The sequence below is a fragment of the Tachypleus tridentatus genome, unplaced genomic scaffold, assembly GCF_004210375.1.
Source record: "Tachypleus tridentatus isolate NWPU-2018 unplaced genomic scaffold, ASM421037v1 Hic_cluster_1, whole genome shotgun sequence".
Taxonomy (NCBI): Eukaryota; Metazoa; Arthropoda; class Merostomata; order Xiphosura; family Limulidae; genus Tachypleus; species Tachypleus tridentatus.
In genome coordinates this window covers 21,438,159-21,455,502 of record NW_027467777.1, presented here as the reverse complement: position 1 = coordinate 21,455,502, position 17,344 = coordinate 21,438,159, and the positions used below count along the sequence as shown (strand labels likewise).

Genomic DNA, 17,344 nt, shown 5'->3' with positions numbered 1-17,344 from the left:
TATGTATAAATGCTTTATTATTATATCTGCATTATCACAAGTCATGAAATATTTATCATTGAAACAAAGCGAGTTTAACATTTCTAAAATGAAAACAAATGAAGCTAATACATTAACAGGTTATCAAAAACTGCACTAATTACAAACCTTGATTCTGTGTATAAAAACAGGCCTTAGGAATGTTTCCCATATGGACATAGATTTACCAAGAACATCATGACAAGCCTGCTCCCAACGAACTGTATAGTCATTCTGTATAATATGGATTAAAATTATTATATGGTTCTTACTTACCAAACCACCTTAGCTAATACAATATTAACACAGTAACTAACATTAAAGAACCATCTTAGTATAATATCAACACAAATTCTACACAGTTTGACAGTTAAGAACCAGTTCCTTCTACTCTTCAGGCATTGAGCAGTACTTTACAATAAGTTCTCTTCTTTCTATAGATATTTCATCAATTTGTTCATTTATTTCTTCCTGTCTGAAAAAACTATGACACATTAGGAACTCAAAGAAAACAGTAATAGAACTAAACTTCATGTCTGTTGAAGATACAGGACACACGTATGCAGTTTTTTACCATATTAAGTGTAATCACTTATAATACTGACAGTCACCAAATTAGAAGACTGTGTGCCCTGTGGTTAAGAGAGATGAAATTCTAGTGAACATAGTGAATGGTAGATATTCTATGAGTTAAGATGTCTACTAAGAGGCAAAACAGTTGTGTATGGCAAAAAGCAATGTTACTCCTCTAATCCATCACAAACCAAAAGTTTGTAATTTTTACTGTTACTCCTCTAATCCATCACAAACCAAAAGTTTGTAACTTTTACTGTTACTCCTCTAATCCATCACAAACCAAAAGTTTGTAACTTTTACTGTTACTCCTCTAATCCATCACAAACCAAAAGTTTGTAACTTTTACTGTTACTCCTCTAATCCATCACAAACCAAAAGTTTGTAATTTTTACTGTTACTCCTCTAATCCATCACAAACCAAAAGTTTGTAATTTTTACTGTTACTCCTCTAATCCATCACAAACCAAAGTTTGTAATTTTACTGTTACTCCTCTAATCCATCACAAACCAAAGTTTGTAATTTTTACTGTTACTCCTCTAATCCATCACAAACCAAAAGTTTGTAATTTTTACTGTTACTCCTCTAATCCATCACAAACCAAAAGTTTGTAATTTTTACTGTTACTCCTCTAATCCATCACAAACCAAAAGTTTGTAATTTTTACAGTTACTCCTCTAATCCATCACAAACCAAAAGTTTGTAATTTTTACTGTTACTCCTCTAATCCATAACAAACCAAAAGTTTGTAATTTTTACAGTTACTCCTCTAATCCATCACAAACCAAAAGTTTGTAATTTTTACAGTTACTCCTCTAATCCATCACAAACCAAAAGTTTGTAATTTTTACAGTTACTCCTCTAATCCATCACAAACCAAAAGTTTGTAATTTTACTGTTACTCCTCTAATCCATCACAAACCAAAGTTTGTAATTTTACTGTTACTCCTCTAATCCATCACAAACCAAAGTTTGTAATTTTACTGTTACTCTTCTAATCCATCACAAACCAAAGTTTGTAATTTTTACTGTTACTCCTCTAATCCATCACAAACCAAAGTTTGTAATTTTACTGTTACTCCTCTAATCCATCACAAACCAAAAGTTTGTAATTTTTTTACTGTTACTCCTCTAATCCATCACAAACCAAAGTTTGTAATTTTTACTGTTACTCCTCTAATCCATCACAAACCAAAGTTTGTAATTTTACTGTTACTCCTCTAATCCATCACAAACCAAAAGTTTGTAATTTTACTGTTACTCCTCTAATCCATCACAAACCAAAAGTTTGTAATTTTACTGTTACTCCTCTAATCCATCACAAACCAAAGTTTGTAATTTTACAGTTACTCCTCTAATCCATCACAAACCAAAAGTTTGTAATTTTTACAGTTACTCCTCTAATCCATCACAAACCAAAAGTTTGTAATTTTTACAGTTACTCCTCTAATCCATCACAAACCAAAAGTTTGTAATTTTTACAGTTACTCCTCTAATCCATCACAAACCAAAGTTTGTAATTTTACAGTTACTCCTCTAATCCATCACAAACCAAAAGTTTGTAATTTTACTGTTACTCCTCTAATCCATCACAAACCAAAAGTTTGTAATTTTACTGTTACTCCTCTAATCCATCACAAACAAAAGTTTGTAATTTTACTGTTACTCCTCTAATCCATCACAAACCAAAGTTTGTAATTTTACTGTTACTCCTCTAATCCATCACAAACCAAAAGTTTGTAATTTTACAGTTACTCCTCTAATCCATCACAAACCAAAAGTTTGTAATTTTACAGTTACTCCTCTAATCCATCACAAACCAAAAGTTTGTAATTTTACAGTTACTCCTCTAATCCATCACAAACCAAAGTTTGTAATTTTACTGTTACTCCTCTAATCCATCACAAACCAAAAGTTTGTAATTTTACTGTTACTCCTCTAATCCATCACAAACCAAAGTTTGTAATTTTTACTGTTACTCCTCTAATCCATCACAAACCAAAGTTTGTAATTTTACTGTTACTCCTCTAATCCATCACAAACCAAAAGTTTGTAATTTTACTGTTACTCCTCTAATCCATCACAAACCAAAGTTTGTAATTTTACTGTTACTCCTCTAATCCATCACAAACCAAAGTTTGTAATTTTACTGTTACTCCTCTAATCCATCACAAACCAAAGTTTGTAATTTTACTGTTACTCCTCTAATCCATCACAAACCAAAGTTTGTAATTTTACTGTTACTCCTCTAATCCATCACAAACCAAAGTTTGTAATTTTTACTGTTACTCCTCTAATCCATCACAAACCAAAGTTTGTAATTTTACTGTTACTCCTCTAATCCATCACAAACCAAAAGTTTGTAATTTTACTGTTACTCCTCTAATCCATCACAAACCAAAGTTTGTAATTTTTACTGTTACTCCTCTAATCCATCACAAACCAAAGTTTGTAATTTTTACTGTTACTCCTCTAATCCATCACAAACCAAAGTTTGTAATTTTTACTGTTACTCCTCTAATCCATCACAAACCAAAAGTTTGTAATTTTACTGTTACTCCTCTAATCCATCACAAACCAAAGTTTGTAATTTTACTGTTACTCCTCTAATCCATCACAAACCAAAGTTTGTAATTTTACTGTTACTCCTCTAATCCATCACAAACCAAAGTTTGTAATTTTACTGTTACTCCTCTAATCCATCACAAACCAAAAGTTTGTAATTTTTACTGTTACTCCTCTAATCCATCACAAACCAAAAGTTTGTAATTTTTACTGTTACTCCTCTAATCCATCACAAACCAAAAGTTTGTAATTTTTACTGTTACTCCTCTAATCCATCACAAACCAAAAGTTTGTAATTTTTACTGTTACTCCTCTAATCCATCACAAACCAAAAGTTTGTAATTTTACTGTTACTCCTCTAATCCATCACAAACCAAAAGTTTGTAATTTTACTGTTACTCCTCTAATCCATCACAAACCAAAAGTTTGTAATTTTACTGTTACTCCTCAATCCATCACAAACCAAAAAAGTTTGTAATTTTACTGTTACTCCTCTAATCCATCACAAACCAAAAGTTTGTAATTTTACTGTTACTCCTCTAATCCATCACAAACCAAAAGTTTGTAATTTTTACTGTCTTGTTTTGGTTTAAGATTTTAAGTCAGAATTTTTAACACTTTGTACTTGGCAGCTAAACACACTTTCTTTTCATTCTATTTAACTGCAATTTTTTAAAAATAATCTTTTCTTATTTCACACAAATGTTCAGTTAATAGGAAGTTTTTTTACACACATTAAATTATATAAATTTATTTTAAATATTTAATAAATATTTATTATTTAATATTGAACATTACAAGAAATTGATTATACCTTCTTCACCTAATTTCTGCATAGTCTGACATGTGCTTAATCTTAATAGGTTTGAACATATCATTACCTGACACAAGACTTCAAACACACCATCTCTGATATTAGCTACTCCTTTCATAGTTCTGATGCATTCCAATAGCTCCCAAAGACCTTTCTCAACGTCCCTGCTAACCCTGTAAAAACAAATAAAAATCATATTTACGTGTGTTTACTGTGTATTATACAACACATCTCAACAATAAATAACTTCACTGTCTCTGAAGCAACCTAGCAAGACCAGATTTGTTTCAGTATATACACATTATACACGTGAAACAACATGGTAAGGACAGATCTGTTTCAGTATATACACATTATACACGTGAAACAACATGGTAAGGACAGATCTGTTTCAGTATATACACATTATACACGTGAAACAACATGGTAAGGACAGATCTGTTTCAGTATATACACATTATACACGTGAAACAACATGGTAAGGACAGATCTGTTTCAGTATATACACATTATACACGTGAAACAACATGGTAAGGACAGATCTGTTTCAGTATATACACATTATACACGTGAAACAACATGGTAAGGACAGATCTGTTTCAGTATATACACATTATACACGTGAAACAACATGGTAAGGACAGATCTGTTTCAGTATATACACATTATACACGTGAAACAACATGGTAAGGACAGATCTGTTTCAGTATATACACATTATACACGTGAAACAACATGGTAAGGACAGATCTGTTTCAGTATATACACATTATACACGTGAAACAACATGGTAAGGACAGATCTGTTTCAGTATATACACATTATACACGTGAAACAACATGGTAAGGACAGATCTGTTTCAGTATATACACATTATACACGTGAAACAACATGGTAAGGACAGATCTGTTTCAGTATATACACATTATACATGAAACAACATGGTAAGGACAGATCTGTTTCAGTATATACACATTATACACATTGAAACAACATGGTAAGGACAGATCTGTTTCAGTATATACACATTATACACGTGAAACAACATGGTAAGGACAGATCTGTTTCAGTATATACACATTATACACGTGAAACAACATGGTAAGGACAGATCTGTTTCAGTATATACACATTATACACGTGAAACAACATGGTAAGGACAGATCTGTTTCAGTATATACACATTATACACGTGAAACAACATGGTAAGGACAGATCTGTTTCAGTATATACACATTATACGATGAAACAACATGGTAAGGACAGATCTGTTTCAGTATATACACATTATACACGATGAAACAACATGGTAAGGACAGATCTGTTTCAGTATATACACATTATACGCGTGAAACAACATGGTAAGGACAGATCTGTTTCAGTATATACACATTATACACGTGAAACAACATGGTAAGGACAGATCTGTTTCAGTATATACACATTATACACGTGAAACAACATGGTAAGGACAGATCTGTTTCAGTATATACACATTATACATGTGAAACAACATGGTAAGGACAGATCTGTTTCAGTATATACACATTAAACATGTGAAACAACATGGTAAGGACAGATCTGTTTCAGTATATACACATTAAACATGTGAAACAACATGGTAAGAACAGATCTGTTTCAGTATATACACATTATACATATGAAACAACGTGGTAAGGACAGATCTGTTTCAGTATATACACATTATACATGTGAAACAACGTGGTAAGAACAGATCTGTTTCAGTATATACACATTATACATGTGAAACAACGTGGTAAGAACAGATCTGTTTCAGTATATACACATTATACATGTGAAACAACATGGTAAGAACAGATCTGTTTCAGTATACACACATTAAACATGTGAAACAACATGGTAAGAACAGATCTGTTTCAGTATATACACATACATGTGAAACAACATGGTAAGGACAGATCTGTTTCAGTATATACACATTATACATATGAAACAACATGGTAAGAACAGATCTGTTTCAATATATACACATTAAACATGTGAAACAACATGGTAAGGACAGATCTGTTTCAGTATATATACATTAAACACGTAAAAAGCCTGGTATACATTAGTTTGTTAGTGGATGAGGTTATTGCACATAAAAGTTCAGATTTTCATCTGCAAATTTGAGTCTGAAGTTTTAGTGGCTGAAAGAAAAGCATTATCATATATTTGTTAGAATAAAAAAATATACTGTCCAGTTCATTTCAAGCTCACTTTATTATTTAATATTTACACTGATTTTCATCACTACAGATGAAACTGATGTTTGTGTAATTTTCTTGTACGGGTTCAAGCCCAGTCACAGCATGATGATAGCAGCTCATAATATCAATCATGTATTTTGTGATGGCAGAGCTAATGAGCACACAGTACAGCATTGGTTTAAGATATTTTTCTCTGGTAACATTGCCTTAAAGATAAGCCTCAGGCCACCCTCATACAGCCATTAATGAGAAAGAATTGGAGGCATTAGTTGAATCAGATATCTGTCAAACCACGAGAGAACTTGCTGACACACTCAGTGTTCATTATTCAACAGTTTCCAGACATTTTGCAGCAACTGGTAAGGTAGAAAAGATCAACAGGTGTGTACCTCACAAACTGACTGAAACCTATCAAATAAATGACCCATAGAACTGTCTCCTGCAGTGAAAAATGGACACTTTACAACTGACAACTATCTGGTCAGTAGCATGAATATAAAGAAGCTCCAAAACGTACATCAAAATCAGTATTTTGTGGTCGTAAATCATGGAGAAAAAATCACGGCAGAGAAATATTGTTGTGAACTTGAAATTTTGTAACCAAAGTTGTAACAAAAATATCCAGCAACAGTCAACTGCAGTGGACCAATACTGGTTTATGATAATGCACAACCTCATGTCTCATGTTACAGTCCAAAACTAAACAAACCTCGGTATCAAGCGTTATATCATCTACCACTACTTTCTCCTATAGATTATCACCTTTTTAAACAATTGGACATTTTTTAAAGGGAAAAAACGTTTGCAAACCAAAGATCACTTGAAAGTGTCTTTGAAGACTTCACTGCATCAAAGGACGTCCAAGTTTTATAAACTTGCAACTCACTGGCAGAAGTTGAGTTTAAAGGTTTATTTTAATTAAATAAATTACACAACAATTTACTTGTTCCACATTTTCCTTTAGAAATTTGACATTTCATATGCAACAGGTTAATATCTTAGCACTAATTAAGTTAAAGTGTTAAGAAGTCTTGTTAACATTAAAAACTAACATGTGCTAGTTACACTTTATGTTCCCTGATGTATTTTGAATCTGAATCAATGAAGAGTGTGTTTAAAGAGTGTAGTTTATTTTAATTAAATAAATTACACAACAATTTACTTGTTCCACATTTTCCTTTAGAAATTTGACATTTCATATGCAACAGGTTAATATCTTAGCACTAATTAAGTTAAAGTATTAAGAAGTCTTGTTAACATTAAAAACTAACATGTGCTAGTTACACTTTATGTTCCCTGATGTATTTTGAATCTGAATCAATGAAGAGTGTGTTTAAAGCAGAACACATTAATCTAACATGGACTAAAGCAGGTCAAGCCCACTAACACCTCATGCATCTCAGGACAAAGTTGATTGCACACTTCTAGTATCCAAACTAATGTGGACTAAAGCAGGTCAAGCCCACTAACGCCTCATGCATCTCAGGACAAAGTTGATTGCACACTTCTAGTATCCAAACTAACATGGACTAAAGCAGGTCAAGCCCACTAACGTCTCATGCATCTCAGGACAAAGTTGATTGCACACTTCTAGTATCCAAACTAATGTGGACTAAAGCAGGTCAAGCCCACTAACGCCTCATGCATCTCAGGACAAAGTTGATTGCACACTTCTAGTATCCAAACTAACATGGACTAAAGCAGGTCAAGCCCACTAACGCCTCATGCATCTCGGGACAAAGTTGATTGCACACTTCTAGTATCCAAACTCGAGAACCTAATCTTGGGCATGTAAATAAGACAGCAGACTGCAATCTCATACGTACAAGCTTATGTTAAATGTTGTTCACTGTAGTGTGTGCTGGTTTTGGCTGGAATATGTTGTTTATGAACCAATTTAATAAGTGCTATGAATTCTAATTACTCTGAACTATACAATATGGACCAGAGTAGCAAGACAATGAACTTGGTGGAAGATATCAGTATAATAATATTGAGAAGGCATCAGTACTAAACAAGACACGTATGGCGAGCTCAGCTACTGTTTCTGTTTGTTCCTCTTACGCTAGTAACAAACTGTACCACACGTATTATGCAAATAAGAATACGTTATGACATTTCAAATTTGATTAGTTCCATCCCAAACAAGAATAGCTCATTAGATCACACAACATTTTAATTACAACCTACTGAGCCACTTACTATTTGATCAATAAAACACTGTTCTATAACACTATTTAAACTGTAAATCATTGTTTTGTTGTCAAGTGAATGTTTCTTCTCTAATTAAACCAGCTACATTCAACTTGGTTGGACCACTACTTCTGTATCTAGTTCAGTAACCATGAAACTATAACTCTGATTGAATTTTCATGAAATTTGGGTAGATTTTGGTAAACATTAAAAGTGTGTTCAAAAAATATGTTTTTATACAAGGAAGTTTATTATAAATATCTGGTGTGGACGTACGAGGCCTTTATTGAGTCACTATGAGTAAAAGGTAATTTTCATGATAACAATAGAAATATTTCTTTCTATCTTGTATCTTTTTACAATTTTCTTATTTCATTTGTGTATCCTCTAAAACCATCTAAATGAACATCACAAATTATTTGGTAAACCTCTATATTTTATCTACTATATTCTCTAACATTAACTGTAATGAAATAAAATATTTTTATAGGACAACTTCAGACTAACAAATAATTATGACAATTTATCAAACAGCCATTTTCAAGGTTAAGAATATTTTATTTAGAGATTAAGAAATTAAATATTATATAATACAAAAATTTGAAGGATACACTATTACTTAATGCCAAGCTTATGGATATATATAGATAATAAAATAGACTAACTAAACTTTAAAAAACATCTCTGATATGCATTTTGAGTCTCTATACATACAATTAAATACTGTAAAAGCATCTTAGGTATTTTACCACATACAAGTTTGCAAATTTCTCTTATGTACATAACCAGAGCTGTTTCTCAGGTGGATTTACCAAACAACCCTAAAGTCCAGGCTTTGGATGTTACAACCCCCCATTATTTCTATAAGCATGAAAAACACAGCACGTTTCTCACGACTCATCGCTTAAAAAATAAGTACCTTAACTGTACTGTTATTTGTCACACAAGAATATTGTGAATCACTATTAACACAAAGTTAAATTTTACAAGATAGATATTAATTAGAACTTGTGACAACAGTTATGAAGAATCAGCACTATTAGTGTTACACCTTCACTATACTTTTATAATTATAATCCTTATCATAACAATAATCAATTCATTCATTTACTAGTAAGCTCATGAAAACTATCTTACTGGTCAGTCCACTGTTGACAAACGTCTTTCAGCACTTCTGGATGAACTGAACAAAAATCACTCTTAAAAGATGGACGGAAATCTAAAAACCATAAATATCACATGTGAACAGACTTTCTAACACCACAGAAGTTCAATAATAATAACATAAAGATATAGTTTTATCTACAAGTGGGTTTTCTCATCATTATGAACATAAAGATGAATTTCTAACTCTCCACACAAACTTGTTCAAATTGACCCAGTTCATAATCATGGGGTATTCATGAGTAACAGATAATTTTGAAATAACAAACTTCTGTTTATGTCTGTTGTAGATATGGGTGTCCTAGACTTTCATGTTTTAGCTAATTATGTATTATCTATGTTTTAAAATTCATATTTGAATGGTTTAATGATTTTTGTAAGTATACTCACTCGTCTCCCATCTCACTAAGATTTATAAACAAAGTATATGTGCAAACATTTTGTCTGTATTTACCATCTCTCACAAACAGTAGGTAATAATAGACTGTGGGCACCAGGTTGCATTTTGGCTTAAAATAATAAAAGCATAAAGTATTGGAAAAGAAAAGAAAACATTAAGAATACTCTATAAATGAAATGAAAGCACATGACCCAAAGATATCTAAACAGTATTCTCTATTTAAACATTATTCCACATGTGAACAGTATTCTATATCTAAACAGTATTCTATTTTTAAGATATGTACATATTTCTTAATTTTAAAACATTTTAATTTTACATTGATAATAATTACTACAGTTATTGGTATAATAAAGAAAATAGAAAACAAATTTTGATACTCATTTAGAATATTCTAGAGATTACAAAATGTCAAAACTGTAAAAAATATTTTTATACTTCATACAACAACTTCAGCAAATAAAACTGTACCAAACATTAGGTCCTTACAGTTACGGACTCGCTATCGTACCATTAAAAATGTATTTATTAGTCTGACAACAAAGTTATTTTATCATTAAAAGTACTTCTATTAACTTGAAAAATTACAAAAGTCTTTTTTGTAATCTCTTAAACCTCGTAAATAATTACAAATTTGTGTCAGTAAAACTGTATTTTATCTGTTATTTTGTCTACTGTAACACCAAATATGGCTGTTCGATTTAACTGGCATGGTAATTACTATAAAACAATACAAAGTAAATATCTTATTTTCTAGAATGACTTCAAACTGTAACATGAAACTACACTTCTTTATGTGAAACACATTAAATCTCATAACAGTGTAAATCTGATTGTACTTACTAACAGATTTATTACCTTTTGAACCATGTGAAACTTTTCTAACTATAAAGGTCTGTAAACCATTTGGCAGTATTACATAATGTCAGGATACACATGGGTTACACTGTGAAAATTTATTATTAAGCTAGTTGATGTGGTTCCCATTGGAATAAAGTTTAAGAAGAACTATTGGTAACTTCTGAAAGGGAGGATGTAACTGGTGGATGTGGGTATAACTGTATTTCATGGCTCTGTAACTAAACAAGATTGAAAGTTTAAAATTTATGTTTTGCACTAGCAATGACAACATTATAATAAGTAATTTACATTACATTCTGTACTTCTTGGATTAGAGAAGAGAAGATGTGATAAGTGGACATGGCAAAGTCTGATTTTTGTCTTTATGGCTGTGTAATGATACAAGATATGCCTTACCTGAACGATGACAACACTATAATCAGTGATTTATGTACTTTTTGGGGGTGGTAAACAAATTAGAGAAGAGCAAATGTTGTAACCCTCATGCTATGGGAAATTGTAAACAAATTAGAGAAGAGCAAATGTTGTAACCCTCATGCTATGGGAAATTGTAAACAAATTAGAGAAGAGCAAATGTTGTAACCCTCATGCTATGGGAAATTGTAAACAAATTAGAGAAGAGCAAATGTTGTAACCCTCATGCTATGGGAAATTGTAAACAAATTAGAGAAGAGCAAATGTTGTAACCCTCATGCTATGGGTAACTGAGGATTTTTTAAAATATTGCCTTATAAAATGAAAAACTTAAACATACATAATATTAAAATTTGGAGCAGTAGCTTCACTCTTATGCCAAATTTATTCTTATATCATGATAAGAAAATACTTTAATTAAATTTTGATTGTAACTTACTAAAACCTTATGACATACACATAAAAAGATGTTCATTCCAAGAGAGTTAAGCAGTTTATTACTTACAGATAATTTCACTTAGTAATTTTGTTATAATGTTGCAATTTTGATACATAGTTACAAAGTCACTAAAACTGGTTGTTTATAGTTTCAATGGTAAATGTCATGTTCATTTGTCTTTATGCAGCAATGAAGGATAACTTACATGGCATACTTAGGCCTACTACTACTCTCTGTATCATACATTATCCACTGTGATATACACTTACTCAGAATAAACCAATTTTTCCAACATTCACTGATTTGAGTCTTGTGAAGTGACAAGGATGAAAACCTCATGTACAAGTGAAATAGCACAGTTGATTTTTATTTTATCATGGTTAAACAGCAATAAACAACTGTAGAAGTAAAGCAGTGAATGTGAGAGAAACCTCAGGATTTATCCCAAAGCTTCTGCTAAATATTATCCCCCTGAAGGTATGTGGTGGTCACATAACTTCATCAAGTGATTTACGTAACATGTAATCACTAGAAGTCTTAGAAATGTAGTGAAAGAATTCTAGTATATTCCAAAGATTCTATGAGGGAACAGGTTCTATGGTAGAATGCAGTAAAAGTTAAAAACACCTTAATTACTGTATAGTTTTGTAAGAAATTAACATTGATAGATATATTTATTCATCAAATTTTGCTGGTAAATAAAGTATCCAAAAATTATTTTAAATGTCAGTAAATGTTTATAAAATAAAGGTTCAGAGGCTATTTGTATGTCTTACCAGTGATGGTAGTTGGTAGAAACTTGGATATCGGAGTTTTGTCAAGTTTCAGTAATGAAACAGGGCCTTGAAAAAATTATTATATATCATTAATGAACAGGTAAATAATTAGCTAACAAATAAATTGATGACTAACCATTCAGCTAAATATTATTGAAAACAAAAAATTTCATCACAATAAAACACTGATTACAAAAAGATCAAAATGAATCCCACTCACCAACAGAATCCTTTCTGGTTATTTCGCTTAAGGTTTTTATTAGCAAATCATCTACTTTTGATCCTAAAAGAAACAAATAACAATGACAAAAATGAATTTCAACATTGCCAGCAAATGTTTAATAGAAAGTACTATAAAAGAAAACAATCATATAAGTTTCAAAACATTACAGAAAACCTGAATTCAGAAATTTAAGTCCAACTATTTTTTCAACAGTTGTAACAATCATGGTTCCCTAAATAACAGCTAGTTATACATTCATTTGTAGATCTACAACTCAAAATTTAGAAACATAAAGCTAGCAAAAAAATCTACACCTACATGGAGTTACTTGTTTTTGTTTTACTAGAATTTTTCAAAAAATAGAAAATTTGTTACATCATGCAAGAGTTTGTTTTAATCATTCTTGCAAAGCTGCACAGGTCTACCTGCATTGCACCAGCCAGCCTTTATTTTGAATTGATAAGACGAGAAAGAAAGTACATAGTAAACAGCACTAATACTAACCAAAATAATGGCACTCTTACACTACATACATGGCATTAAGGTCTAGAGCACAACTTTATTTTTACATTAATGAGGCTGAACCTTGGAACCTCAAATCCACAATCAGACATCCTAACTACACTATCACATTTTTTAAAAGATTCAAGATCTATTTGACTGAAACAGAAAATCCAAATGTTCCATATGCAAGCTCTTCCAATGGAACAGACCTAGAATGATAGAAACTGGTTTCAATATTCGTGGTGGGTACAGTATAGACAGCCCCTTTGTGTAGCTTTGTACTACAAACAAACAAACAAATTTATACTCAAAAATTAAAGTGGAAACTCTGCTATCAATTCTATCCCATCAGGTGCAATTAGCTTCAGTCAAAAATGAGCATTTCTACTTTATGGTAGTTCATTAGTACTTCATGTGTTTTTTATTATTAATACTTTACACAACTTTTGTACTATTTAAACATCTCCTGTCACCTAGAAATCTGAAACATATGTTCAAAGAAGTCTGTTACCACTTCCACCTTCCAAGGTTTTTGTTGTTTCTTCCCCAGCATAGCACACCCTGTGTACAGCATGGAGCGTCTTCATGACAAGTAGGACTAGCTCACAAACTAGAATTTTTGCTGTGGTCCCTGAAAACAAACAAACAGGTCAGGTATAAAACTTTCAATCTTCAACAATAAACTTTTATTCACAGTTATAATTTATAAAGCATCCAAAGTAATTTTCATATTTGTTAAATGTTAATACAGCCAAAAACCTTAATGTATTTACAATGAAAATTGTAAAAATATGCAAGCTATTGAATCCTAGTCCAAAGTAAAAATTCTATCTTCAAAACAATAAAAAGCCAAGTTATTTTGGGATACAAATTATAGTAGTTTCTTGAGATTTGAACCATATATAAAAGTTATGAAATAATAAATTCATAATTTAACACATCCACAGTTTTGTGTTAACCATTTCAAAACTGGAAGGATATAACTTACATATAACCCACTGACTGCTAATTTGTCACATACGTTACAATCTGGCTTCCAGCAGTTGAATACAACTGTGCCGTATATGGTACTTGGCTTACAAACTTGTAATTAGAACAGACACAGTTAATATGTTAAAACAGTATTTATAAAAATTCATTCATTTCATTTATTTTTCTTATATTAGTAGATTGTGAAATTTTTTAAGCTTCACTGTATGTGAGTTTTTGTTATAGCAAAGCCACATCAGGCTATCTGCTGAGCCCACCAAGGTGAATCGAATCCCTGATTTTAGCATTGTACATTCATTGACTAACCACTGTACTGGGAGGAGGCCGCTTCACTGTGAGAAATTGTTTTGGGAAAAGCATTAAATATTATTCCTTTTATCTTAAAATTACAATTTTTTAGAATATTTATTAGAAAGTTCCATTTTGATATGTCCAGTTAGTTTCAATTTGATCGATGTTCATTTAATGTATTCCTTTTGATAATTAATTTTGTTGGTTGAAGTAATCACTACTTCTAATGGTAATCTGTGAAAAGTGAGGTGTATTAGTGACCTTTTAAAAGGACATCATAATTTTCAAGCAAGATATTGTGATGATTTTTAACAATGTTTTCAGTTAAGGCACAAAGTTTATTTTCTACAAATTATTTTATTAGTGTTTGAATATGACAAACTTGACAATACTGTTATGTAATCCAAACAGTAGTCATCAGAATATCTTGTCACTGCCTACCGTACTTGATAGACTTACCAGATGTCTTATCATAGAAGAAAATGTCTGTAGATATCAAACACATTTGGAAATTAATACAAAAACCTTTTGAAGAATGAAAATAGCATCTGAAGAAACTATACAAATATTTACACATCAAAGGTTTGTTTGAATCCAAGATATCTTTGTTCACATCTACAGGAGCTTCAAACACTGTACAATACCATAAATAACCTGCTCTGTCTAATCATATTTATATACACCTTAGAGATTTTGTCTTTGTTTTGAATTTCGCACAAAGCTACTCGAGGGCTATCTGTGCTAGCCATCCCTAATTTAGCAGTGTAAGACTAGAGGGAAGGCAGCTAGTCATCACCACCCACTGCTAACTCTTGGGCTACTCTTTTACCAACAAATAGTGAGATTGACCATCACATTATAATGCCCCCCACGGCTGGGAGGGCGAGCACGTTTGGCGCGATGTGGATGCGAACTCGCGACCCTCAGATTACGAGTCGCACGCCTTAACGTGCTTGGCCATGCCGGGCCCACCCTAGAGATATTTTTAAAGTTAGGGTTCATTACTAGCTGTTCAGATCACATGCTGCAAGATCATAAAAAGGGGTGGAACCTAAAAACCTTTAGTAACAAAGTCAGTAAAGGGGGGGGGAACATGTGATAAACAAAACATAAATAATTATATTCTCAACAAATGGCACTTATTTAGAAAATTTAAACCTAAGTTTTCCCACAAGTAGAAAAATGATAGAAAAGTAACAGGTTACTAATTAGAGAAGTATGAAAGTGAAAGTTTGAACATTTTTTATGTACAAATTACACACTGACAAAATATCAAATTGTTTTTGGCTGAAAATTATTGAAATAAAAGAACTATCTTCTTCACTTAAACTTTGAAACTAACATTTATTTAATGCCTAAAAGGTGCTCACCAGTTCAGATACAGTCAATTCAAGTTTCACTGGAGAACAATTAAGTTTTATAAATATATCTGTATTGAAAAAAAACAAAACAACAAACTACTAAGTGATAACATCATTACAAATTACAAACTGCAGTATACGTGTTAGCCTGAAAATTCCAAAGTTACGTTTTCCACAAGTTACAGTTATAAGAGATGTTCCACAGGTGCAGATGTTTGTTTGTTTTGAATTTTGTAGAAATCTACATGAGGGCTATCTGTGCTAGCCCTTCCTAATTTAGCAGTGTTAAACTAGAGGGAAGACAGCTAGTCATCACCATCCACTGCCAACTCTTGGGCTACTCTTTTACCAACAAATAGTGAGACTAACTGTCACATTATAATGCCCCCACAACTGAAAGGGGAACTCAGATTATGAGTTGAGTGCCTTAACCAACTGGCCATGCCAGGCCCAAATAAAATGCTACACATAAGATTTTCTAAGCTTACTTTATATTATCTACAGTTAAATATATCACAATATATAACAGATACACTGAATACAAACAAAAATGTTCCAATTCCTAAAAATAAATCTCCAAATACATTTCTACCAGGATAACACTAAACACCTACAATGATAGGTTTTACATTTAAAAGAATAGATTGTTTCACACAGATGTTAACATTTTTCCATTAGCCCAATCTACAAATTAAGTTGTATATAAAATCCCACCCCCACCCAAAAAAAACAACAAAAAAAAACAACGAACATTTCAGTGTTAAGCAAAACTTGTGGTTAAAGCTAAGTCACAAATATAAAGAATATGGTTGAAATACCAATTTAATTATTACCTTGTCTTTCTGGTTTAAAAATCTGTTGAACTGTAACCTGACAGGAAAAACAAAGTATATATAAAAAAAAATATCTGCCTATTATGAACAATTTCAAATCAGTTTATACATTTTTCAAGCTAAAAGTATCTATTTTCAAACAATAGTCAAACTCAAGATGCATTGATGAAATGAATGAAATATTTTGCAGTGTAAAATTATTATATCTTGTTTGTGGGTGCACTTCACTAAGGGTATGTATGAGACCCATCAAAACTTGTTCTATAACAAACATCGTTTAGAATCTAAAACAATGACAAAGAAGTAAGTTACAGATAAAAATTCATTTTCAAGACAGTTGGTAACCTGAAGATGTCCTAATAAGGTCAAAATGTTGTTCTCTACTTTATTTTAATAAAAATTTTAATACCCATACAAGCCACCTTGAGATACATTTTTACTTCAAGTGGGTTCCTTGTCATCATGAAAAAAATTCATTTTATAATGTGATATTAAAACACAGACACTCAATAACAAAATGATTTATTTCAATAAATTCTGTTTAAATACACACTCAGTTATTTCAAGAGTATCACCATACAAATTGTTTGAATAACAACAAATTATCCCTTTCAACCCAGCTATTCTATATTATGCATGATAAATTCTTAGCTAATAATTCATATTTTAATAGTATACAAGTTTTATGTTCCT

The 17,344-nt window shown here is 31.5% G+C and overlaps 1 protein-coding gene across 14 annotated transcripts in view; it reads right to left on the bottom strand.

The window, feature by feature from the left end:
* LOC143241879 (conserved oligomeric Golgi complex subunit 1-like) overlaps positions 1 to 17,344 on the bottom strand; it is a 53,444-nt gene that overhangs the window by 19,671 nt on the left and 16,429 nt on the right. For all 14 annotated transcript variants that reach the window (XM_076485172.1, XM_076485170.1, XM_076485181.1 and 11 more), the window contains exons 10-16: positions 16,652 to 16,688; positions 13,688 to 13,807; positions 12,670 to 12,732; positions 12,450 to 12,515; positions 9,533 to 9,614; positions 4,039 to 4,144; positions 148 to 252 (exon numbers count right to left, since the gene is read on the bottom strand). In XM_076485172.1, coding sequence (XP_076341287.1) covers positions 148 to 252; positions 4,039 to 4,144; positions 9,533 to 9,614; positions 12,450 to 12,515; positions 12,670 to 12,732; positions 13,688 to 13,807; positions 16,652 to 16,688 — 579 coding nt within the window. The remainder of the gene's footprint in view (positions 1 to 147; positions 253 to 4,038; positions 4,145 to 9,532; positions 9,615 to 12,449; positions 12,516 to 12,669; positions 12,733 to 13,687; positions 13,808 to 16,651; positions 16,689 to 17,344) is intronic.